This window comes from Pararge aegeria, chromosome 14 (genome assembly GCF_905163445.1).
Source record: "Pararge aegeria chromosome 14, ilParAegt1.1, whole genome shotgun sequence".
NCBI lineage: Eukaryota > Metazoa > Arthropoda > Insecta > Lepidoptera > Nymphalidae > Pararge > Pararge aegeria.
The window spans coordinates 3804282-3831437 of NC_053193.1; the positions used below are offsets into that span (position 1 = coordinate 3804282).

At 38.0% G+C, this 27156-nt stretch overlaps 1 protein-coding gene across 1 annotated transcript in view; it reads right to left on the reverse strand.

Moving 5' to 3' along the window:
* LOC120629542 (unconventional myosin-XV) overlaps positions 1-27156 on the reverse strand; it is a 144030-nt gene that overhangs the window by 60961 nt on the left and 55913 nt on the right. The window contains exons 5-22 of the mRNA XM_039898500.1: positions 26916-27079; positions 26408-26637; positions 24057-24275; positions 23171-23259; positions 18596-18734; positions 17152-17355; positions 16428-16557; positions 15171-15334; positions 14284-14374; positions 13388-13551; positions 11706-11896; positions 11130-11264; positions 10299-10468; positions 8415-8953; positions 6052-8270; positions 5783-5934; positions 4582-4822; positions 2617-2792 (exon numbers count right to left, since the gene is read on the reverse strand). Of these exons, the coding sequence (XP_039754434.1) occupies positions 2617-2792; positions 4582-4822; positions 5783-5934; positions 6052-8270; positions 8415-8953; positions 10299-10468; positions 11130-11264; positions 11706-11896; positions 13388-13551; positions 14284-14374; positions 15171-15334; positions 16428-16557; positions 17152-17355; positions 18596-18734; positions 23171-23259; positions 24057-24275; positions 26408-26637; positions 26916-27079 (5417 nt within the window). The remainder of the gene's footprint in view (positions 1-2616; positions 2793-4581; positions 4823-5782; positions 5935-6051; positions 8271-8414; positions 8954-10298; positions 10469-11129; positions 11265-11705; positions 11897-13387; positions 13552-14283; positions 14375-15170; positions 15335-16427; positions 16558-17151; positions 17356-18595; positions 18735-23170; positions 23260-24056; positions 24276-26407; positions 26638-26915; positions 27080-27156) is intronic.

Sequence of the window (27156 nt, forward strand, 5' to 3'; positions counted from 1 at the left end):
TCCGTCGTCGATAAATCAAGTTAAAGCACCTGACTCGGATTAGTTAGAGCGTAGAATGTAAGCCGAAGTCCTAACTACTGGCTTGTACCTATCGGTTATCCAGCGTCCCTTATATACGAACATCTAAACGAAACGAAGTATATTTTTTGCATTAAAAATCAACATCAGCTGTGGTCCTCATCTTATACTGACGCAGTTATTGGCTCACGTAATCTATTTTATCACTTACATAATATAAAATAACAGAGTAAATACACTATAGCTGGATAATCGGTCCTGGTTGGTTTCATAACAGTTACCTAATTACCTAGTTTCGAATAAACTGTGAAGGCTATTAAATAATATGATAAAGTAGTTATTATTTATAAAAAAAATCACACAGAGTTTGGTATTGTATGGGTAAAATCATCACATGGAGGACATAATGCTTAAAACCAACGCGTGGCTTCAATGTTTGGTGTGTGGGCTCTCTACGACGGGCATTATAATGTAAACTTTATTAAAAGTACTTTTAAAAAAAAAAATATTAAAAAAAAAAATAAGTCATAATTTAATAAAAAATCGAAAATCGCGATGGTTAACCCATCGCCATGTTTATTAAATTTTTTTTAATTATTAAAATAAATTTAAAAAAATATCGTAACAAAAATATGTAAATAATAAGTCGTTTTTTTCAAGACATTAGGAAAAATAATAAAAAAGCAAAGATACTTTTTAGTAATGTTAGATGACAGAAAAATCATTTATTTCCTTCACTGTATGTTACTTTTATTTATCTATTAAAAACTCATTAAGTAACTTCGGAAGTAGGAAACGTAACTAATAATTTTTAACCAAACACTTTGCGTATCAGTTTTGCTGAATCATCGTCAAGTCACCATTTCGTCATACACGGGTTTGAGTTATAAATTATATTCGAAAGGAATACTAAAGTTTCGAAAAGTTTTTTTTACTTCTTACCATTTATCGAATGTAAGATTTGTTAAGTTTCTTTTACTTATTAACATTTATCGAACGAAAGATATCTGCTTTGCTAGTGTGCTCAAGAGCTACTGTATGTTATTAATAAGGCTGAAGTATATTTGTTTATATTACTTTTTCAATACACCCCTAAATTAGTATAAAAGGATGTGTGTTTTTAAAAGTCCGTTATTTTTAAAGTTAAATCGATGAAATTGCAAACTAAAATTCCATATCTAAAAATTGTTATCGCTGATTTGGTGCAGACGAAGTTGCGCGGGTTGGGACTAGCTGTCCCAACATATATAGTTTTATTTTTATTTTATCTAATTAAAATTAGTTATTAGAACCTATGTTTCAGAAATATATCGCATTCGCTGTAAAGAACTGCGTAGATTTGAAAATAGTATCTATATAAAATCTTGCAAAGAGAAAAGCTTCCTTTGGAGGCGAATAAACGTGCGCGTTAGTTACATTGTATCTTGATTGATTATTTAGCTAAACACACATCGGGGCTAAATTAAACTCCAATGTAATTGACATAATAAACATAATTTAAACATTATGTGCCGTGTGGTGACCGCAGATAAGAATACAGTTGTCATTATCGTAGGGGGCAATTAACAAAATATAACTGAGAACGGATAGCAACGTCCTCTATGCACTACTACAATCTACTGCAATCACCAACTCGCGTGGTGATTATGGGCAAACCCTCCCGGTGGGTTATTCCAGCAGTGGATTGTTTTAAGCTATGCTTATGTTCTAGACAGTATCTAATAACATTCACGTATTAGATATTCAGTTATCATTACCGCCAGCGCTTAACGACAATCATGCCTGTTAGAAACATATCATGAGGTCTAAGTTGGAGCACATTTGCCTTGAAAATGCCTATTAAAAAATAATAAAAATAGTTTATTTCGGTATCAACCTCTCCGCTCTTCCATTACAATTAAAATAAACTTAACAAATTACATTAAAAGGAAGGTAGGTAAACAAACAAAACAAGAGATACAATGATATACAAAAGGACAGACACCTCTTGCCTTGAAGGTACTCAAGTTAAACGTCGCATGAAACACATTTTTGCAGGGCATTCCAAATCTTAGCGGTACGCATCAGAAACATGGATAAAAACGTTACGTGCATGTTGATTGAATGTCAACAAAATGCCACCAGTCACGATGTCTCTGTTCTGCGGGGAAGGTGGAACAAGCTTGTGCAGATGTTGATCACATGTTGTTTGTCTAGTGGGAGGCTTTTTGTCTGGTGGATTTGGCCGTGGCTATATACCACCCTACCGACAAAGACGTCCCCCTAAGCGATTTAGTGTTCCGGTGCGATGCCGCGTAGAAACCAAATAAGGGCATGACTAAGATACTCCCTAACAGGTTAGCCCGCTACCATCTTAAACTGCATCATCACTTACAACCAGCTCAAGAAAATATCCATTACGAGTTATAAAAAACTTACGAATAGGCATTGTAGTAGTTATAAAAAGCCTACCCTTAAGTATTTATAACTTTTACTGGAGATTTTCTTCATTTTAAATCATCTGCATACCCTGTGCATATCCTCTGTGCACGCCACTGCCACCAGGTGAACAAGGTGGCAGTCAATGGCAAACATGTAGTGGAATAAAAAAAAACTGACCTGCGAGTAATGCAGCGCGAACTCCGTGATGAGTCCGTGGGCGTGATGAGCCAGTGGCACTTGGAGGGTGATGGGCGCGTCGCGAGCTGGTGTCAGTTGGAGCGTGGCGGGCGCTAGCGCCGTAGCCCGCAGCCCACCCAGGGGTATCGAGCGACGAGTGACTAGGCCTGAGGGTCCTGGACGGAATACAAGTGAGATTTTAGTCTTATATTTATTTATTTGACGGCTGATTGGTGCAGTGTGCAGATACCCTTGTTGTTTTGTTTACTTTTCTTTTTTTTGTATTTACTTTTTGTGGTGTGCAATAAAAGTATATTCATTAATTCATGCCCTGCTTTTTGAGGTTCGATTCCCGCAACTAGAAAATGTTTGTGTGATGAACAATGAATGTTTTTAGTGTCTGGGTGTTTATCTGTATATTATTAGTATTTATGTATATTATTCGTAAAAATATTCATCAGCAGGCTAGATGGCGATGTGTGTATTGTCGTAGTATATTTATTTATTTACTTAAGGCATATAGCCTCACTACATGCTTCGTTATGAACTAGTAATCCTAAGGTAAAAATTGAATAAAAATAAACCGATTTAGAAAAGTGTCTTTTTTATCACATCATTCATTGCTGAACATAAGTCCTAGAATGTTGCTAGCAAACAATTTTTTTCCCATTTTATGGTTAACGTTAGGTAAAAAAATTAGTATCAAATGCTAAATGGTATGAAGTGTCTAAACGCCTCCTCCGGAAACACTACTAAAGTGGAGAGGTTTTCGTGCTTCAATATTAGTCGTCTTCACGGTTTCTGTATGTTCTCAATTCTGTGAGTAATATTAAAAATGCGAAAGAGTGTTTGTGTATTTGTTTGTTTGCCCTTCCTTTACGCCTTAACAAAGCAGCTATTCGGCATAGACTAGTTGAAATTACGGAAAGTAACATAGGCTAATTTTTATACAGAAAACAAAACCGGTTCCCACGGGTTTTGAAGAAACCGTTATAAACACGGACGAAAAACGCGTTCTAAAGCTAGTAATTGTAGTAATAGTAGCTATATAGCTATTAATAGTAGCCAGTAATGTTATAAATGCGAAAGTGAGTTTGTTTGTCCTTCCTTTACGCCCTAACGAAGCAACTGCTCGACTTGGTTTTTGGCATAGAGTTACATGAAAGGACAGAGAGTTACAAAGGCTTTTTACTCCAGGAAAACTCAACGGGATTTGAAAAAACCGTTATAAACACGGATGAAGAACGCGGGCAATAGCTAGTAATAACTAGTAGCTAGTATTATTATAAATGCGAAAGTGTGTTTGTGTGACCAATCAACTTGACTTGTTGCATGAAAGGACGGAGAATAACATAGGCTCCAGGAAATAAAACGGTTCCCAAAGGGATTTGTAAAAAACCGTAACAAACTCGGGTAACAGCTACTATTAATATATCATTTATTATTTTTCTTTTTTTTTAAATTATTAACAATGCTTAAGAATAAATTAAAAAACACTATTAAAAATTTATAAAAAAAAATTTCCACTCTCCGCTTGCGGGGCTTTTGAATGCCCAAGCAACCGGTGGTCAGGGCTCCAGAGTGAGAAACCTCACAATACGCGCCGTTTCAAGGACTACTGCCTTCTGTATCCGACCCTTGATCCAACAACCAAGCGAAAGCTTCTTGAGATGTTGGTCGAAGCTTTTCGCGAGAAGACCATTGACTGAAACGACTATCGGAACAACAACGGTGGACTCAACATTAATATAATTATTAGCTAGTATTTCTTTATATTATAAGTGCGAAAGTGGGTTTGTTTGTCCTTCCTCTACGCCCTGATAAAGCGACCAATCAACTTTATTTTTGGCATAGAGTTAGATGAAAAGACGTAGAGTAACAAAGACTAATTTCTATCAAGAATCAAGAAACGGTTCCCACGGGATTTGTAAAGAAAACCTTTATAATGAATTTAATCTAGATTACCTTTGACTCCAATGGTAACAGCGTTATGAGATACGGCGAGCACGGCGTTTTCTCCCGGCGGTACTCGAGCGGAGAACAGCCTTGCGAAATAGAAGGGCCATTCCCTCGCCATTTCTACGGCCTGGCGTTTGTTGCTGGCTCGAACGGCCCCGTTCTGGGAACGGAGCCACGCCGACCCGGCGCGACGTTCCGCAGCGGTTATACGAAGGGACGGGGTGTTTGAGGTTATGTCGTGGACAATCTGGTGGAACGTGAATCTTAGTAATGCGGAAGATTACATTCCAATTTAGTTGTACAGAAATTTCTTGACTAAACTAAATTGTTATATCTCATAATTATTGACAGCCGATCGGTGGAGTGGGCAAAGACCCAGCTTTCTGAGTCCTAAATAAAAAAATCATAATTCTTGATTTCAAGTAGGCCCGTTTTATAAGCACTTTTGAACAGACGTCATGTCAGTCTGTTTGTTGTGACTCTACTACAGTTTCGGAAGGCAGATTCTACCGAGAAGAAACGGCAAGAAACTCAACAGATTGCTCTTTTTTAACATCATTATACAGTTTACAATGAAAAAATCTATCTTGTGAAAGATGAGCGGAGCCTGCATCCGAGCAGCCTTGTCGTTAAAAAATTCATCAATCGTGTAGTAACCACGATTTATTGTGAGAGTACTTAAAATTATGGCTAATGGATTTTTTAGATCTTTTAACTTGAGTTAGTAAATCTACTGTTCAGGACTAATCAATAATTTTAAGTACTCTCACAATATTTTAAGTAGCTATAACTTTTCAGTGTTGGTCATTCCTATTTTTAGACTACACTATACATAAATCTTTTAACTTTGTACTATACTTTCCGTGTGAGCATTTTCCTTTCTGACTATGTAAATTCTATCTGTGAAACATGATATTTATTTGTTTAAACTAAAAACGCACATAACTCCGAAAAATCAGACGTGCGTGCCGGGGATTGAACTTGGTCCTTTCGAGGAAAGGGAAGCCTTACCCACTAGGGTATCACAGCTCTTTTTTTCTAATGTTTAATATTACTATCTTATCATAATGTTCTCAATACGATTATGGAAATGAGTAAAGTAACTTCTTATTGGGTAGGTAGTAGTTATGACTTTAGGCATATAATCTCTTTCTTTTAGCTCAAAGTTGCCTTAGCGCTAATGCGTAAAATAGAAAAAAAATCTTACTTGTGCATATAATAAGTCGAGAATGGCGGGTTCGTTGTACGTCTCTAAAGGCGTGAAGACTTCTTTGCGTACGCGCAGCTTCCACGGTACCCGTGAGTATGTGAGGAATGAGCGATCGGATGGTAAAAATGCCGCCGGCGCAGGCGCATCACCTAAGAATATTATATTAAAAGCAAAGCAAATCATAGAAATGTATAAAACATAAAATAAATAGTTAGTGGCCTTTTTTACTTAGAAAAAGATTTTTATCTACTATTAAGTATACTTACGTTCAATATGTTCGGATCTGTCCGTGACGTGTGTAGAAACGGATTGCCGCCTCTCTGCTTCTATCTTTTTATCTCTTTCCTTTTGGGCCATATGTGTCTTAAATGTTGGCCGTTCAGTCCTCTTCAATGTGTCAGCATTATCTGGCGAGAATCGCCTATCGCTTACTTCAGACCGAGGGCTCTCCCTCGCACGTCCTACTAACATATCTCTGGAGTTTTTTCGACCGTCATATCTCTCGAAGTCATCAAACACCGACGAACGTTTTCTGTCATAGGTCTCATCAATTTCATTTTCATCTTTTCTCCTTTCAGCTCTCGTTGGGTGTATTTCGTATATTTCTGATGCCTCTCTACCTGAGTAGTTATCACGCATATCTCGCATATCGCGTCTATTGTCTAATGTGGATTCAGAGTCCCATTCGTCTCTACTGACTCGTCCTTTATCGCCGTTATAACTTCTAGTCTCGGACTCCTCTCCCCAGTCATCTTTAGCCCGACTTCGTTCTCGACGGTCGGATGTTAAGAAACGTGATGCTAAATCGTCGCCTTGCGAAGATTCGTTTTCGTCTTTTCTTCTAGAACTCCAGTTAGCAAGGAATGCGTGGCGATCATCAGCTTCCCTGTTTTGATGCACGCCAAATGTATCTCTATCGCGACGTAGCTGAGCGAATGTCGAGGAAGAATCAGGAACTGGTGGTGGTGGAGCAGGTTTATCTGGAGGTGATGGCGGAGACATGGGTGGCGGTGGAGCTGGGCCCGGCGGTGCGGGCGGTAGCGGCGGAGGCGGAGCGTCCCATCTCATCACTCCACCCAGTTGGCGTTCAAGCATTAACTTCCTCGTATCTTCTAATTTGTTAACTGTGCGCGGAGTCTCAGCTGCAGATGATGTACTCCTGACTGAATGGTTAGCGGTAACGCGTTCTAATCGTTGGCGCATTTCAGAGCTGAGTTTAAGTTTGCCAACGCTTCCTGGTGATGGTCTTTGAGCTCCTATTTCGAAACTTCGCCTCGCCGTTCTCTGTGAAGGTGGCTCTCTGGATGATGGAATGTGGCCATCCACTTCAAACTCTTCCCAATCGATTCCCGGTGATGCCTCGGAACGGGACCTTCCTCGTGGTGGTTCATGCTCGATACCGTTAGATTGGGCCTGCGGAGTTATTCTTCTTTGTATCTGACGCATTTTGAATTTCGTAAAATCTTGAGGTTGTTCCTGTCCAACCGCGTCTTTAGGTGGGGGCCACCTCCATTTTCCTATCCGAACAGTCTTTGCGCGGCCGTAGGGGTCCATGAAAGGTCGAACTTCGGATGGATCCATCGCATGTAGCGGGGGAGGCATTGGCGGCGGAGGAGGAGGCGGGGCTCCCGTAGAAGAACTTTCATTAGATTCCCTTCTAGATTTAATGACCGAATTTCTAGGAGGTGAATGTATTTGAGCGTGCACAACGGTCGACGAGCGGACCGGTGATGTTGGTGCCGATTCATTCGATTCAACAACTTGACCAGCCAACAAGGTTTGTAAAGCTTGATTTTGAGCTAGTAGTTGCTGCTGAATTTGGAGATTTTGTGCCATTGCGTTCTGCAGAAAAGCTCTTTGTAAATTCTGGTGGTAAGCATTGATATCTACAGTGCCCGGGGGAGGTAAGTGCAGGCCTAATGCCGCTGCTAATGCTTCAGGAGTCGCCGGCATCGTTGGCATCGACGGTGGCAAGGATACAGCGCCATAGCTAAGAGCAGAAGTATTAGCACCCGACGTCCGCGGTGTCGCGCCACCTCCTTTTATGGCACCTGAAAGTCCTTCGCCATCCGTTAACCTCTTCAAGCTATCGTTCATAAATATGGGATCAAAAAGATTTGTTATATAGTCATCAACGGAATCGACGTTTGACTCCTTTCTGCTGCTGCTTGTGGTTTTTGTAGAGTCTTCCTGGCCACCACCTTTGATAAGTCGTGATATCTTTTCAGAGTTGTTTAAGGTTTCTATCTGTTCATTGTAGGAGCAGCTGAGGACATCGTCAATAAAGTCAGAGTAGTCTTTGCCACCCTTGATGCTGGCGGCAAGAGAGCGTGCGTCAGAGAGCTCATCTATATTTGGGTCGAGGACGGGCGAAAAGAGATCGTCAAGGAACTGGTCGACATCAGACGCCTGACTCGGCACGCGGACCCGACGCACATGAGAAGCTAAGCTCGGAGCTTCTGACGTGTCGGACATCGCTGATGATCTGCAAGCAATTAAACATAATTATTAAGTTGCCAATTGTTTCATTAAAAAAATTTGAAAGGTGTGAAATCAAGAACAACATACAGACCACGAGAACATAATTATGCCACATGATCGATGAAAATAATTATCTGTTTTGACTTACCTAACACCTCCAAACTCTGAGCTTTTCTCGATATATGCACGGCTGGACTGCGAACCGGCCGGCGCCCGCTTTCCAGCATATTGCGACTTTATGTAACGCGACGGCATCTGACGTTGTCCGTACTCCGCCTCCATTCCTTTGCTACTGGTCACGCTGGCGGTACCACCGAGACGTTCTACTGAATGATACCGATCATTCAATCGAGATTGTGATAGCCCTAGATCGGCCAGCTTAGTTTGTTGAGGCGCAGGGTTGTCGCCTAATAAATTGTCCAATGAACGACTTCGAACTTTATCGGAAGTTTGTTCGAAGTACCGCTCGTTCAAAGCCGATTCACGTGATAGGATATCGTGGGATATCTTTCTTGAATACTCATTATTCTGTTTGTTCAGAATACGGGACTCTTCTGGTTCCTTCCAAGTACTTTCCGATGGTGTTTCCATCTTCCAGTTGTATTCCGACATACTCTCGTCAATGGACTCTTGGAGGATACGTTGTATGCTTGGCGAACGTGATTTTGGTGGTTCAGGAGGCGGGACCTATAAAAATTTTTTTGTTACTACTCACAAATTGCATTTTAAAGTCCTAAACTTACTTATGAGAGATGATTAAATAATACACGTTGAAAAATTCTGATTTGGAATAGACAAAGATACTAAATAACTCTTTAATTAGTAAGCTATGTGTAGAATATGTACTTGGTTTGGTATAAATTAGAAACCATGGTTTATACCAGGAATATGATGAAAGAAAAAAAAGAAGATAGACATGGATAGACACTTGATTGCCCATCTAAATTATCTCTTAGGGGTTTAATGTTTAAACAATATATTCCACCTAACCTTGGATGTAAATAATCTTTTTACTCCTAGAGGTATTATTTTATAAGTAATCTCATCCAGAGAATCCTTGGATAAAGTAATTTAAGAGTGTTAATGGTAGCATAGTGATTTGGGTTTTTTTTACGATTCATAGTACAGAAATGCTTTCCTATTTATTTTATTAGTAAGTAAGCAGATGAAAAATGAAGCAAAGTAAAAGAAATAGGGAAATACGAGGAAGGGACGGAAATTAAAAGATAAGACTTCAAAATTGCAGCTATAGCTGGAACAAATTGGACAAGGCGAGCAAAAAATAGAGAAGGTTGAAAAGTATTGGACGAGGCTTTTGCCAAAAGGCACACAGTTAGGGTAAAATAAATATACAATATACAATGTCCCAAGATACCAAAAAATTATAATTCGTTTAAAGGAAACTGCATATATTTTACAATAAACTACCCGTTCACATCTTGGAGATGTCTCTTAAAAAGTTCATAGTTAGTATTAAGCGTAAGCTTATAGAAAAGTCTTATTATAGTATAAATGACTACGTAATCGATAAAAAAACTTGGGAATAAATTATTGATCTAACCAGGTTGCCCTTCTAAAAATTTGAAATGTGAGATGGTGATAACAAAAACAAATCCGGCTAAATTTGTTGTGGGCTTATTCTTAGACCAGGGCGCCATCGAAGCCTTAGTTTTACGAATATAGTTATCGCCATCATCTCACTACCATGTACACATTTCTCATGTTATGTACGCAGCATAAGTGCCATCTATTAAACTACTTGAATAAAGAAAATTTTGACTTTTGACTTTTGACTTTGAAGGTTTGGAAAATAATGCTGTATGAAGCCTTGTATAAAAATAAAAATATATCATTTGAGTAATCTGATAGTGGCTTCATAAATAAATAATGTTGAGGAAGAAAAAAAAACACTTTATTGCACGTTATTCAAACATAAAGGAAGAGAAGTTTACTGGAAAGGGGGACTAAGTTAGTGGTTTAAGTAGTGATGAATAGAGAAGAAGAGGTAGGTACTCACTTGAGGGGCGTTTACCTGGGGTCTCAATGTGCGTTCGGTATCTACAGAGGAGGCGCGCGGCGGGGGTGCGGGAGGGGCGAGGCGGGAAGTGGACGCTCGGAGAGGCTCGCTGCGAGCGTTCGCCAGCGCTGACCAAGTTTCCACTTCACCAACTGCGTCGAGGGCGTACTCACAACCCGCCCATTCTGTAATCATAAGATTTCAAACATATGATTAAAAGACTTTTTATTTCACTACAAGTTAGCCCTGGATTGCCACCTCATCAAGTAAGAGATAGCGGGCTTAACTGTTGGGAGTATCGCAGTATTATATTTATAAAATTACACGACAGATATCAGTTTACCTACTATTTAATTTGTTTGGCCAGTAGAACAATTTCAATTTATGTCGAAGAACAGTCTTATAGAAAAGTCCTATTATAGTATAAAGGACTCAGTAATCGATAAAAAAGCTTATGTGTGAATCAGGCTCTAATTAGGCTCTTCTAATAAATTTAAATAACAATGTGAGATGGTGATAATAAAAAAAGAACACCCGACAAAAGGGAACGTTTGGAACACACATAGCTTTAGTTTTACGTGTACCGTGTACACATTTCTCATCTTCTCTCTACGCACAATAAGTACCATTTATACCTACTTGAAAAAATATATTTTTGACTTTTGACTTTGAAGGTTTCGAAAATAATGCTGAAATTTCCAAGCAGTTTGAGACAAGATTCTTTACGTATGAGACAGGATACCCTCTGCCCCACAAACCCCGCGGTATATGCGCCGAATTGCGCCTTGCACTTCCGTGTTTCTGGGCCACCATCACTGTAAGACAGGTAAGAATAAATGGCTTTACCTGTAAGTTGTCCATTGTGCTCGAGGGTGAGCGACCAGCCGCTCGCGTTGCGGCTGACTCCGGCCGCAGCCAACGCGCTGGCAGCCGCACGCTCGCACGTCGTCCATGACTCCACGCACACCGTGTGTACTGTGTCTGTGGTCAAATTAATGTTTTTTCTTTAAGAGAGTGAGCATCCCTGGTGCAACGGTGAGCGCTGTGATATAGGAGGTCCCGGTTTCGATTCCCGGTAGGGCCTAATATAATAATAGGTCAAATGTAAATCTATGCTTAGGTAACTCTAAGGTTATCACCTTAGAGTTGGTGAAACATTGTTTTTCTTTTTTCGGATGGACACGGGGTTGCTAGGGCGTCAACGGGGGAGTAGGGCGCGCGCGAGAGCCCCAGGACTCCACGTCATCAAGGGGAAATTGTTTTTCTATACATCATCCATAGCCTTAATCATTAGGCATTCGATTTAGCTGATTCTGATGATTATGATAACTGCCCCGTTTTCACTATCGGAATAACCTTCATAGATTTTAAAATAGTATATTTGCTGTCAAATTTCGGAATAATCCGCAGAAGAAATCTCACCGTCATAAAGTCTGAGTGGCAGGGTGGGTCTTGCATTTTCCATCGCAGCTTTCCACTCGAGTATGGTGGGCGGCGCACGTCGAGGCACGGCGGACACACGTGCGGCGGCTGCTTCAGCGCCGCACAGCAACCGCAACAAACGCGCGCGTTCCGCACCACTTGTGCGTTCCGATACCAGACGGACTAGATACCTGTGAACATTATCTGTGTTAGAGATGTGTCACTTCAAAACAATAAATAAGGAATTTTAAACAAATGCCCTAGATTCTTGAGTAAATAAGTGCCTGCAACGATTAATGTGTTTTGTACATTTGTGGTGACGCTATATAGTATTTGTGCATTTGTGGTGTATTGTTGGGCAGAATTTTAGGTGTTATTTTACAACTGCGTATGGAGGCAATTTTTAGGCCTTATAGGAAATAAAGGACTGGGACTATTAGGAGGCAAAGGAAAGGAGTATCACGTTTTGGAAAAATAATTTGCAACCATGTGTGACACAGAATTGAAAGCTGAATTCTGCGTTTGCAACAATAGTATGCACTAGCGTAAGTCGCCATAATCGCCAGAAGGACTAGTCCTACCATATATTTTTCCGGGGTCTTTACATCATCTTCATAACAACCCATTACCGGCCCTCAGTGGCGTGCATAGAGGGTATGCACAGGGTATGCAGATGATACAAACTGTAGAAAGTCTCCAGTACGATTTATGAATGAAAATGAAAATGATAAAGTTTATTTGAACATCAACAAAATATTGTTATGAGTAATAACAAATGGCTAGCGAGCACACTAAGCTGAGCTTGTTATTGTGCGCGCTAGCAAGTCTCGATTTGTCAGTACTTTTTACCGAAAATAACGAAAATTTATAATGATGACAGTGTTACATTATATTAATACTTAAGGGTAGACTTTTTATAACACTTACAATGTCTATCCTTAAGTTTTTAATAACTCGTACTGCAGATTTTTCTTCATTTTATATCATCTGCATACCCCGTGTATACCCTCTATGCACGCCACCTAGGACCGGTAATGGGTTGATATGAAGATGACGACGACAATACACACATCGCCATCTAGCCCCAAAGTAAGCGTAGCTTGTGTTATGGGTACTAAGATAGCTAATGAATATTTTTACGAATATAATACACATGAATACTTATAATATACAGATAAACACCCAGACACTGAAAAACATTCATGTTCATCACACAAGCATTTTCCAGTTGTGGGAATCGAACCCACGGCTTTGGACTCAGAAAGCAGGGTCGCTGCCCACTGCGCCAATCGGCTGTCGATTGGGGCCTATGTAAAGACCCCGGAAAAATATATGGTAGCACTAGTCCGTCTGACGATTATATTATGTGCATACCCTCTATGCACGCCACTGCCGGCCTTCTACAGAGCACGGGTCTCCTACCACAATGACAAGGGGTTAAGGCCGTAGTCCACCACGCTAACCCAGTGCGCATTGGTGGACTTGCGGCATATATTACATATATGATAAGGGCTACACATAGGCAAATCAGCATCATCATATCAACCCGTTACCCGCCCACTACAGGGCACGGGTCTGCTCCCACAACGTGAAGGGATTAAGACTGTAGTCCACTACGCTAACCCCGTGCGCATTGGTGGACTTGCGGCATTTGTTACGTATATATCAAAGGCCACACATACTTGTGCAAAGCAGGTCCAGGTTGGAAGGCAGCGAGGCAGTGAGCAAGCAGTTTCATGACCCTGGGTCCAGCATCACCGCCCGCTTGGTTGCACAGCTGCACCAGAATCTCATCCCGGAGGCCTCGGGAAGCGAGTCCTCGAGACGCTATATAGTCAGCTAGAACCTGGAATAAAAAATAAATATGAAAGTCCTTAATATTATAAATGCGAAATTGTGTATACTTACTTTATGCCCTGACTAAGCAATCACTCAACTTTATTTTTGGCATAGAATTAGTTGGATAGAAGCAGGCGTTACTTTGCGGAAATCAAAAATGATAACTCCGCGAACAGCAGGAGAATCTGTATGTTGTAATTTATAATTTATTCAATCCTTATACTCCACACCAAACAGATCTTCGGCAATGAACCCTCTACGCACGTTTCGCTCCGAAACCGGAGCATCCTTAGATGTTGACTTTAAAATGAATTTTCACGTAACAATTATTCATAGAATTAGTTGAAAGGACGGAGAGTAACATACGGACGGAGGCTAGGCTTCTTATCCCAGGCGAACAATCGGTACACGGGGTTTGTAAATACCGCAATTAACGCGTACGACCACGTCTCCACACACCTTTGGGAACATTATTTAGAACTCTGAGGCATGCTGGTGCCCTCACGATGTTTTCTTTCATCTTGAAGAAAGTGATATTATATATATTTTTATTACTTAGATATATTTTTATTACTCAAAACGCACGACTAATATTGAAGCAACAAAAACTACTCCACTTAAGTAGTGTTTCTCGAATAGGCGGTTAGTGACTTCCTTCAATTTAGCAGCTGACCATTATTATTTTACCTCTAATGTGCTAAAAGCATAAAATTGGGAAAATGTCATAAAAAAACAATACCTTTTGCCTAGCTTCGTTTCCAGCGGCGGACTCATCACACCATCTCAAGATTAATTTGAACACTGCGACAGCATCGTTGAAGTCTTGATCCCTAAAGCATAAAACTTACATATTTATTTACATCTTTAGACAGATTCTGCTCGTGAAACCGAATTAATTCATCAATTGAAGTTTCCCACGTCTGCATTTCGACGGGACCACGATCCAGATAACTAAAGGATGAGGTCGAAATATCGATAAAAAATCCTCTACAAGTTAGCTATTGACTGCAATACCACCCGTAAGGTGATGCTCTTAGACAACGGTAGGTCCAGAAGTTGTCACACAATACCAAATTTGTGACTTCCACTTATAAAGTCACAACACTTACGCTCCAGGAAGGTCGGTCCGTCGGTATTTCGTTGTATGTACCCGCATTAAATACTACAACAATACACACATCGCCATCTAGCCCCAAAGTAAGCGTAGCTTGTGTTATGGGCGCTAAGATAGCTGTTGAATATTTTTATGAATATAATACACATAAATACTTATAATATACAGATAAACGCCCGGACACTGGTAAACAATCATGTTCATCACACAAACGTTTTCCAGTTGTGGGAATCGAACCCACGGCCTAGGACTCAGAAATAAGGCTGCCCACTGCGCTAATCGGCCGTCATTATAAAGATGTTTAGTTTGCTTAGTTAGAAGATGTTGACTTACTTTGTTCGTAGACATTAGTTTAAAATTTTAATTTTTTCTTAATATTTTTGAAGCATTTGTATGTACTATCCAGGCCTGGGTTAAATTTCCGAGGCAGGCCAAGAAACTTTAGGTGTATGTTTTTTTTGATTTAAGATTATTATTTTATATCTATGGTTAAGATCTATTATAATACTAACCGAACTGCAGCTTTGGACAGGAATGGTTTCGTGATGGGGTGTTTCTTCGGGCTGAGTTGTCCACCATCAGCAAAGTACACAGAACTAAATTTGGAGAATGCGAACTGTTGCAAATCTCTAGGGAGCGATATCCGTTCCTCTTCGGCATGAACCTCGCCTGACACCTAAAATACAAATTTAATCCTTTTTATAAATTTTTCTAAATAAGTGAGTAAAACTTTTAAAAGTACGGCATGATAGATAGTCATTTTTTTTTGTTTTTTTCTTTTTTCCATTCTATTTTTCTTTTGTTTTGGTTATAAACAAAGAGTGATTTTTGTTTTATGCATGCTGACTTAGCCTTTAAGTGTACAAAATTATAAAACAATTGTTAAATGTGTCCATTTATTAAGATAGGTTGTATACACGTTGGCTTCCTAATAAATAAATAAATATTATATTCTACAACTTGTAAAGGAAAACCGAAATAATACTTCAGATGCTTTAGAGGTATTTACTGTCTCCGAGAATTGACCGTGAAACTGAAATGCAAATTTTTGAGTATAAACTATTTAAAAAAAAATTGTTACAATAAAGTAAAAGTTTGTTAAATATATTAGTTACAGCCCTAACATCACATGCAAAAGTAAAGACTCCTGGTCACTTTATTAGGTACGCGTCGCCTTAAGTAGGTACTGTGCGCGTGTCGGTCTTTTATCTTCAATGGGTTTGTCATAAGTAAACATTTAGAATGTTTTGGACTACTTTGTATGGAAAAATAAATATGCTTCTTTTAATTTTATTTCTTATAAACTAAGAAGAAAATAAGACACTTTAGAAATAATGGATTATAAACACACACACATGTGAAATAAGGGCGAGGGTATAATCTCTCTCTGTATCTTGTGGTTGTTTGTATAAATATGGCATATGTATGTGTGTGTGTGTAAGTATAACTTAGTGTTTGTATTACATTATGTGAATGCCTGAATTTGAAATTATTAATATTATGCCTGTGATAACTATTATAGCTATAATAATTGGTTTTGCCATAATATTTATTGAAGCTAATGGTAAATAGATAAATTTATAAGTATACCATTTTAAAAATATGAACTGTTATTTTTCTTTTTAATTTATTTTCGTTGTAGAATACTGTTTTTAAGTACTATTTATGAACTGGCTATCTTTACATAAGCTGTTTCGTTTCTAAAGATGGCGCATTGTATTAGAATTATTTTTTGACCAATAAAGGAAAAAGAAATTCATTGTACTTACTTTGGAAATATTCTTATCGGTATGAGGCGGTTGCCATTCATCGATTTTCGACAGTATGAAGGCTAGCTCAGCGGGTACTTCTAGAACTTGGAGACTCTCAGCCTTGGCTTTCTGCTCTGCTGCCCGGCGTCTGCAAAGACGAAATCAACGTTATGAAAACTCTAACTCGAAGTAATCATTAGGAAATCGCTCTAGCATTAATTACGGCGCATCATTTTAAGTGTGTAATTTTAATTATTTATGTATTTCATATAAATTGAGCATGCTATATGTTATATATTTATATAGGTATTTATGTTAAATATTTTATTTGTATTTCTATGTAATATATTTATATATTTGTATAATATGAATCTTATTTATTGCACCACCTACCTCTTTTCTATGTTTTTCCTTTTACGCCATTGGTTGCTGGAAGAAATCGCTATGTAGCCATAAGGCCACCAAATTGTACTCTCTTTATATGTATTTATATCTCTGTAACTACTTTTTTTCTTTGGTGTACAATAAAAGTGTATATTCATTCATTCATTCATATCACTTGCTGTAAATAAAACATCGTTAGGAAAACTGTATGCCTGAGAGTTCTCCATTATGTTCTCGAGGGCGCGTGAAGTTTGCCAATTCACTTGGCCAGCGTAGTCCTAAACACTTCTCACTTTATAGAGGGCACTCGTGGCCTGTCGTGGGCCGGTAATGTGTTGATGAGGTTTACGTGACTTACTTGGCAGCTGCTCTCTGAGCCTCCTGTCTTCGCCTCATCTGTTCCTTCATCGCCTTGGTGCGCGCGCGGGCACGCTTGCCTCGAACCAACGCCTGTGCCTGAACCACTCCTCGCCTGATGGTGACGAAGCGGTGGCGCTGGCGGGAGCCCCTCCACCACGACTGTATCCGGATTGCCGAGTGGCGCATTTGATAGTATTGCTTCCTGTTAAAAGATTAATAAACATGTCCTTTTTATTGTATGCATAATCAACATCTAACTTCATAGCTTAATAATTCACTGTGAGATGGTGATAACAAAAAAAACTACCCGGCTAAATTTGTTGTAGGGCGCGTTTGGTACCCTCGTAGCTTTAGGTTACAGTTGGCGAACGAAGGTATAACCATTCCCTTAGAATTATGTAAACATATATGTATAAATGCTTCATAAGTGCCTGAATATAGATATTTTGAATTTGAATTTGCAACAAACGTAGAATTCATAACACTGGCCCAGGCTGACACGTGCCCTTAAAAGCACGCATATGGATATGCGTCCAACACGTAAAGCATAAAGATAGATCTATATACTAAAAAAGCAAATACAATATACTAACACTTTCTCGTGAGCATTAAATATCACCTGTTTTAACGGTGAAGGAATGCATCCTGTGGAACCTGCATCCTTTAGAGTTTTACATAGTGTTATCAAAGGCGTGCGAATTTCCCAATACGCACGAGGTTGACTACGGTCTTAAAATAAATTGGAAGCAGTATTTCTTTTAGAATAGTTAATTAAATGCTCATGTGAAATGTGACCACCCAAAGATCTCGATCTATTGAAAGTCAAAGCGGAACCCAACCTATATACAAGAGATTATACTTTCTTAGGAAAATCTTCCAAAATCTTAAGAAGAAGAAGAAACACTTTATTGCACGTATAACATACAGGAAAAGAAACAGTAAGGAGTATACAATAAACAATTTATACATGCAAATGCGGCCTTATTGCTGCAAGCAGGTACTTTCAGCAAGAGAACAGGATAGTGACAAGAGTGTTGATAGATATACATAAATACCAAAAGGGGTTTCTTTTTTAAACCAGCCCTTAATATGCAAATAGAACCAAAAAAATCTCTTTTATCTGTCCACTTATTTTAGAATTTTGCTAGACACGCATGCACAATTCATTTTACGGATCAGTCGAGTTTCGAGAACTTAGCGACCACTGATATTGATAATTCCTTCCATCTTCCAACATACCTCTTCAACCAAATATTCGCAAACAAAAATGAACGACACCTTGCTAAGTTTTATGGCCTTCTAGGGTTCTGGATATCTGACTGGCTTGGATTAATGTAGTAACAAGCAAGTGAGGAAGAAGTTTTGAAGTACAGCATGGAAGGTCATGTGCGAGAAATGGCCAAGCGATGATGGCTTAACGTAAGAGAACACAGAACACCAACCTTGCCAAGTATCCTCTGATGCCCGCCTGCAGTAAGGTGGCAGCGGCCCTCAATTTGTCCGCCCGGGCTCGCTCCAGGGCCCTGTGTAGAGCTTCGCGCACGAACACCCTCGCTGCTCCCAGCTGGAAGTCCGCACCCACTAAAAATGACACAGGAATTTCGTTCAATCATAATCTTACAGTTTTGCCTTGGAGAGCACGCTAAGATCGATATCGATTATTATGAAAAACATATTATTTACACGCTTTTATTAGTTTCACCTGTATGTATGTTTGTAACCGACCCCTTTGAGCTCGATTTTGTCCCACTTTGAACGGTCAGATTTCTTTCAAACTTTGCAGACATATCGAGGACCGATGACAATAATTCTAATCTATATTCTAATCTGAGAAGATTATTCCAATTTTCAATATAAAAAATTATATATTTTAAGTTTTATTTGAGAGACGGTACCTTCTCCTCCCCCTTGGGGTCCCTTTAGTGGTACACTCAATCGTTTTTCCCCTTACGTTAATCTCAAACAAAATTTATTGTAGCAAATTATGGTAACCTACAATACTTATATATTATATTATACACGCACGTATAATACAGCAAATAGTTTATACACAATTATTTTTAAATTTAAAAAAAAAAAACTAAAAAAACCGATGATATTAACCCTGAAAGCCCAAACACCCGTATCGAAGCAGAATAGAGGAGTTATGTTTTTAAAAGGTATATGTTCCTTATTTTACATACTCTGTATGAAAGGAGGTATATGTCTGCACTCACTGAGGATAGTCCTAATGATGAAAAGCAGAGATCATTTCGTAATTGGCGATACGTCCGTGGTTGGCGCTTCTTTCCCGCCAATTTAATGCCACCCGCAACGTAATAATAAAAAAATAAATAAATATACTACGACAATGCACACATCGCCATCCAGCCCCAAAGTAAGCGCAGCTTGTGTTATGGGTACTAAGATGCCTGATGAATATTTTTATGAATTATATACAATATACATAAATACTTAGAATATACATATGGACACCCAGACACTGGAAACACTCATGCTCATCGCACAAACCTTTTTCCAGTAGTGGGAATCGAACCCACGGCCTTGGGCCCAGAAAGCAGGGTCGCTGCAAACTGAGCCAATCGGCCGTCATAATACGAGTAACAAGTAATAAATAATTCTAGTCGTTGCGCGGAGGACGCTTGATTGGTAATATTGTTATTGTTTAGACCATTTTAACGGACAAAGTGAATAGTTTCGATATGACGTAGTACCATCGCAAAACAACAAAACTTAAAATAAAACCCTTCGAAGTTCTTTCAAAGGCACGGATTACTAACTACCCCGTTAAATTAGTGGAATCCCAACTTTACTCACATAATACCATTGCCTTGTAACCGTAACCATACTTTTTAACACTTTTCCATTTGATTTTCTTCAGTACTTTCAACATTTTCGATTGGCCATTTCTTTACGACTGACCCCTAGAATGATCGATTAAAATTAAGAATTCTGATAAGAGATCGGATAGAAACATTCACACAATTTTATCGAACAATGTGAGATATAGTAATTGTTTGGGTCATTATGCTATGAGATATCGTATAACGGGGAAAAGATAAAGATTTGTAGGGTTTGATTTGAACTTATTCTTATTAGTACATTATGAACACGGTGCTCTTCGTTTGCATACAGTTTCTATGGCAACTATGGCATCATCACGTGTTCCGGTATCGTAGCATATTTTGTTTTATTAATGGAGCAATTTACAGCAATTTGATAATACATTTGTAGAAAGGAATGCTCAAACGCAACTTACATCTTCCATGGACCGGGGCGAAACATTGTTATTTAGGTACGTATGTTGATTTTGTTTTTCGTAATTATTAGGTGCTTCGAAAAATATCAGATTCAAATTTTTTAAATAAAGACCGTGATTGACGAAGATTCGCTGGTCCAAATACTTACAGTTGCGAAATATTTATATGCATTAAAAAAAAAAAAAAATTTTGTTCTTCTTATAAGAAATTGTCAACACCATTGCAGCATTATAATTAAAAAAAAAAAAAAGAATTAGTATAAAATACTTGGACGTGATTAAAATCATGAAAAGGCTGTTAAGGCTCAATAAAGATTGCTATTAATTATTTACTATATTATCTCGCTCAATAAAGACTACTATTATTTATTTACTCTTAACTCATATTTAAGTATTTATGGTATGCCAAAGTATAAATATTAGTTTTTTTTTTTTTTAATATTTATTAATAGTATCGTTTTATGTGAGTAGTCTGGTTACGTATGTATTTTTTCTTATGTGTGTTTTAAACAGTGTACCCCACCTTTTCATTTTATTTTTAGTTTTCCTATTCCTAAGGTTGCCTAGCAGAGATCGATATCTTAGCGATAGTGCCGCCTTTTGTATCATACTACCAACTAGCTGTTTTTTTTTTTCATACTTATGATAATTATTAAAGAAAAATAACCCAAAATAACCTTTTTACTAAAATAAAACTAAATAAAATCTAAAACGTCTTCGAAATAATCGCTGCGAGGCAAAGTGCCTTAGATGCTGGCAGCATTGCCCCTCTGAATGGCCAAATGGCCATTATTTTGATGTTTTTTTTAGTTATTACATAAATGAATTTGTTTAAAATAAGATTCGCATGTCATATATTATGACTAAACATGTATACCTACAATGTTTTATGCAAATAAATAAATTTGAATTTGAAAAAAAACTAATTCTTTAAATATATTTTTTTTTGCTTTACAATATTATATTATATAGTATTGATTAATTAAAAACATTATATTCCGCGATAGTAAGAACGGGTACCTACTTACTTATTTATTTTTACTCAATTGTGTTTCCATATTTGGATACACGTAATTAGCATTATGGAAATCAATCGTGTTGTGTTTCTGACAATGAACTAACAGAATAGTGGGCGAAGTTATTCATACTAGTTCGATTTGCACGCTCGTCGCTCAAGACTATCGAAACGTTAAAGCGTCAAAGTAAAATAAACCTAATGAGGGACGTTTTACAGTCGCAATTCAATTTGTAATGATTTCAATTTACTAAACGTTCCGTAAAAGCGCTGCTATGGAAGTGTGGATGAATTTCAACTTTAAACCAAGGCAATACGTTGTATTTTTTGTTGCAGTGTTTTGATACTAAAATTCGGTTAATATAAATCTTATGCTTAGTTAAGAGTAGTGAACTTCTAAGCTTACAAATTAAAATTTACCTACTCATATGTAGGCGTGGTATTGGACGAGCGTTTACTCATTTACATAATCCATGTACAAGTTACGCACACCGATATTTTGACCCCATTCAAATGTATTATGGAGTCTCAAATATACCGGTACTTAATATTATCTATTTTTATAATATAAAATTGCCGTTTGAGGTTGCTTGCTTGTATGTTTGTATGCGTGTGTTTTTTTGGGAGTTTGTGAGTTACCAGTTTTCTTAAAACTACGGGAAGATTATGATGAGTATTATTTTTTTGGTTAAACTAAAAACAACAAAAACATTAAGAAATTAAATTTAGCTTTTTTTATCCCGCTTTGGGTGGTAAGTTTCGGCATAGTACCAGTATGCTTAATCGCATTACCGCACTTTTATTTCGGTAGAGTGGTAAGGTAAGGTGATATGGTGGTAAGTGGCCAATAACGACGGCACAAGTCTTTAGACCATACGAGAGTTCATTCGGAAACCATAAATTACCTACCGGAAATCGAACCTGGAACCTTCCACTTATTATATAACAACGATCAGCACTGCGCTTGTAAGGTCGTCAAACCAAAATAACCAGTTTACGTAGTTTGATTTATGGGTTATGGAACCGAATTATTCTAAACACTCAGCCACAGATTTAAGAACATACAGAACCTTCATTCAGCTGTTATTGTATGCAGTGCATTGTGTCCAAAAACTGTGAATAAGCCGCACACACGTTTCACTTCACACCCGCGAAATGTTTCTAGCTCACAATTTTTTTTCCATTTTCTTATTTTCTGGTAAACGTTTAAACCATTAGAGTTAAAATAATTACTGTCAACTGCTAAATGGTATGAAGTAACTAACCGCATCTACAGGAAACATTACTAAAGTGGAGTGGTTTTTGACGCTTCAATACTAGTTGAGTACACAGTTTCTGTACGTTCTTAGTGTATGTATTGTTGTTCTTAGTGTATATAAATAAATATACAACGACAATACACACATCGCCATCTAGCCCCAAAGTTAGCGTAGCTTGTGTTATGGGTACTGAGATAGCTGATGAATATTTTTTATGAACAAAATAACACACATAAATACTTATAACATACAGATAAACACCCAGACACTGAAAAACATTTATGTTCATCACACAAACACTCTTCAGTTGTGGGAATCGAACCCACGGCTTTGGACTCACAAAGCAGGGTCGCTGCCTACTGCGCCACTCGGCCGGCTTCTGTGCATTCAGCACATGCAAACTGGCTAAGAAACAGAGGGGAAAACGGTGTTAATTCATAAAACCACACCGAATTAGTAATTTTTCAGTAAATAAAACACTTACCAGCTCCCGTGGGGGGCATTTCAGTCAGAATAGTGTTGCAAATCTCTCGGTAGGGCGTTGAGCGCGGCGGCATGGATTTCAGCAAGTACCTTCAAAAGAATAATATTTCTTTATTCCCATTTTTTTAATAAATAAATAATAAATAAATAAATACTACGACAATACACACATCGCCATCTAGCCCCAAAGTAAGCGTAGCTTGTGTTATGGGTGCTAAGATAGCTGTTGAATATTTGTACGAAAATAATACATATAAATACTTATAATATACAGATAAACACCCAGACACTGAAAAACAATCATGTACATCACACAAACATTTTCCCAGTTGTGGGAATCGAACCCACGGCGTAGGACTCAGAAAGCAGGGTCGCTGCCCACTGCGCCAGTCGGCCGTCAAAATTGCCATTGTCGGACGCTCGGTGGTGAGGGCGGATCAGAATACACTCCTGTGTTGTCTTCCCGCGGGTGTGGTGTCGTACGTAATTTTTATTAAATTTCTCCCACTTTTTAGAAACCTGTGTCCTCTAACACAAGTCAGAGACCTTGTTTAGGAGTGTAGTTTCTTATTCATTAATTTTTAATTTTAAACAAATAATTCTAAATTTTCAATTAATGTGCTTTAATTAATACCTTTAGTCTTATCATATTATACATCAATTAATCTTTTCTAAGTAAATATAACTATTCTTATAATAAATAGATCTCTAGATCTTTATTAATAATATTCTAACAATAACGTATTTTCTATGTCTAATTATTATTTATTGTATATTGTGCTATTTTAGTGCAGAATTCTAAAAATATTGTTCGGTATTTTTTTTTAAATTTGATCTGATGTTTTGTCGAAGTTCAGTAACTTAATGACACCAATCTTGATTCTTACCGATATCTGTCCACGAAGCTCTGGAAGGGTATGCGTATCGGATAGCCCATCTGCCTTATCTTGATAGTGTCCAGCATGCCCGTGTAACGGAGCTGTGATAGCACGCACGGCATGTCGAACTTCATCGCCGACTTGTCTGTGTTGGGCTTGATGCAGCGCACGAACCATGGGTTACAGCGTGACATGGACTCCAAGAGTTGGTGGAGACTGTCGGAGAACCTATACAGGAAAACAGGTAAATCAGAGTTCAGTTCTTGTAAAAAAGTAGGATTTTTGGCGTTCTTTTAAAGAAATGTCATAGTTTAATCCATCATGTTGTGATGCCAATTTTCGTCAAAGCCATTAAATTGTTAAGAATGCTATGACGGTATGAGAGCCCCAAAGAGGTTGATGGAGGGCAAATTGAAGGGGCGTAAAGAGTGATGCAGAGGGGCATATGACGGTTTTAGGAGTTCATTTATTTATTTATTTAGGAAAACCAACTGCATATGTAATCTTTTATTGTCCATGTTTCTACATTGTGAGCTAACTGAATGGGCAGTTTATTACAGGATTTCACAGCGATTGCAAGTAATTTCTTGCATTATAAAATATATGTCTAAAAATATTACACAAACTTATTGCAGGAAAACTGAGTTCGGACTTATAAGGAGGCCTTTCTAAACTCCTTTGATGGAGGCATTTGCTTGGCCTAGTCTGAACCCACCCAGGGCTGTAGAGCTTTGGTGATGATGTTAACGGGACCCTACACTGCGCTTTAACAATGTCCAGTCAAGAACCTCGCAACGATCCCTTGAATGATCAGCTCTCTACCACTGTACCTTGCTTTGCTCTGCAGGTAACCATCAGTCGCTTACTTTGGTTATCTGACGAATAATTGACTTCTTGCCGTAATGACTCCGTTAATTTATTAAGCACACTAACAACATAAATATTACACGTTTTAAAATAAAGCATAGACATTAGACATAATAACATCCACTGATATATCAATTACAAATGCACATAGCGTTGAAAAAGCGTCATGTAAACTTAATTTGACAAATTAATTTTGGAAAAAAAAACAAAAATAATTAGCACATTACAAGATGATACGTATAATATCGTGGTTATGAAGAAAGCTTGAAGTCAATAAGTAATTTGTCACACAACAACTAAGTTTACTTCTTTGGAGAAAAGTTTTGGATGAGTTTTTCCCTAAAAGCTGTGGGTGAGTCCGTTAATTGTACTTTGCCAATAACTCATGCTCGATCTTTTATCTATCTTCATGGTTCTCGATCTTTTATCTATTTTCTTCTAAACATTGTGACCATTAAATTTTCAATGTCATAGAGAATCGTCAACCAGTTAACTAACTTAGAAATAACGGTTGGCAATGCAAAACAAAGTTTATTTTAGGATGACAAAGGTATGTGGGATTTGATTAAGCATGCAAATGTCTGTTGATTTACCTCGCATACTAAGTAACGAAACGAAACGAAAAGGTGTGTGCCATATTTACTATGGAAATATATATAGGTTTAATATGCAGTAGTCATACGCAAAAAAGTTTCCGAATCATGTGAAAATCACAGTGATCATGTATAAGTATATATATTATTTATTTATCGATACGATGTTCCGATATTTTTTTTATTTAATTCCTACCCTAACACAGTTGGTGTATGGGTAGGAATTTAATGAATTTCCCTTGCACCCAATGGTGGGAGAAGCCGATGGGTGGACGGGTAACGCCCCTGTTGATCGACGTGATTAAATATTTTTTTAGTAACTAATGTCACAACTTGATTTTACGGCGTTGACATAATCACTGAAGAAAACTGTAGATACCAATGTGTTAGGCTAGGTGAGACACAGGCAGATATCTCGAGAATCCTACAGAATGTTCTCTATTCTAAGTAAGTGACTAAGTAGTATTGTTTACAACTTACAAAACTTAATTTCGACCAATTTAAAAGTAACTTAATCGTTTCTATTCTTCGAAGCATCGAATTTATAAAGACAATCAATATTCAATTACTGATAAAGTAAAGTAAATAACAAAGAAAGAAATGTAGAAAATAAGTGGAAATAGAAGTTCCATAACCTAGATGTTGGAATCCTACACGTTTATAAATAGTTTCATCTATCTGTCGCAAAGTTTAAAGTTTAAGCGTTACGCGAATGTGCCAATGAAGTAACCCAATTCAAGCACATAATATTAACATTTAAAGTTTCCTCAGAAGCATGCTTTTGAAGAAAGCTTAAAGCCAATTAGTAATTAGGCTCTTAAACAACTACATATTTATTACTTCGGAGATTTATTTTTTCTATTACCAGAAATCTAGATCATATCAATATAAGTCTTATACCTTGCGGCGACAGTAGGTGTTCTGGGCTTCATAGTCACAAATCTTCCATTGGCACCCCTCGGAAGCGTCTTGTTCATGTCATGCTGTGCACGAAGTTGTGCCGACATTTCCGCTACCAAAGGCACTTCACTGCTGCACAAAAGTTCCAAGACATCTGCTCGAAGTGCATCCCGATTCTTGTCTAGGAAGCCTTCGACGTTGTACCAGACTTGTCCAGCGTAATGTTTTATCTAAAGTTAAAAATATATTATTAATCATGGGAAGCTAAACCCGTGTGTTTTCTTTGACTTTAACAGAATAACTGAATGCCTAACATTTTTGGCCCCAATCGGGATTCGAACCCAGGAACACCCTCGTGAACCTGCTGACCACTTGTATCGGACCTAACAAAAAACTATTAGATAGTAACTGTTGTCTAATAGGTTGTTGATCGAATACATGCAAATCATCATTGTGTTAATATGTTACTATGAAAAGAGTTTAAATTCGGAATGTCGTTGAAACTTACCCCGAATTCATTTGCTCCTAATCTAGGTCTAGAGTACAACTCGTTGAGAGCGTGATTATAATGGCACTTTTCTAGGAAGGAGACGTCCGATGCCCGTGGGAAGTTGCTCTCGTCATCTAACAGATGCAGTATGCCCACTGGCTTTTTGCTTAGGAGTTGAATTACTAAAAAATAAATACAGATATCAACAGAAACCACCAGGTTAATAGACCTGCAAATTTGTATAACTTCATATCAAGAA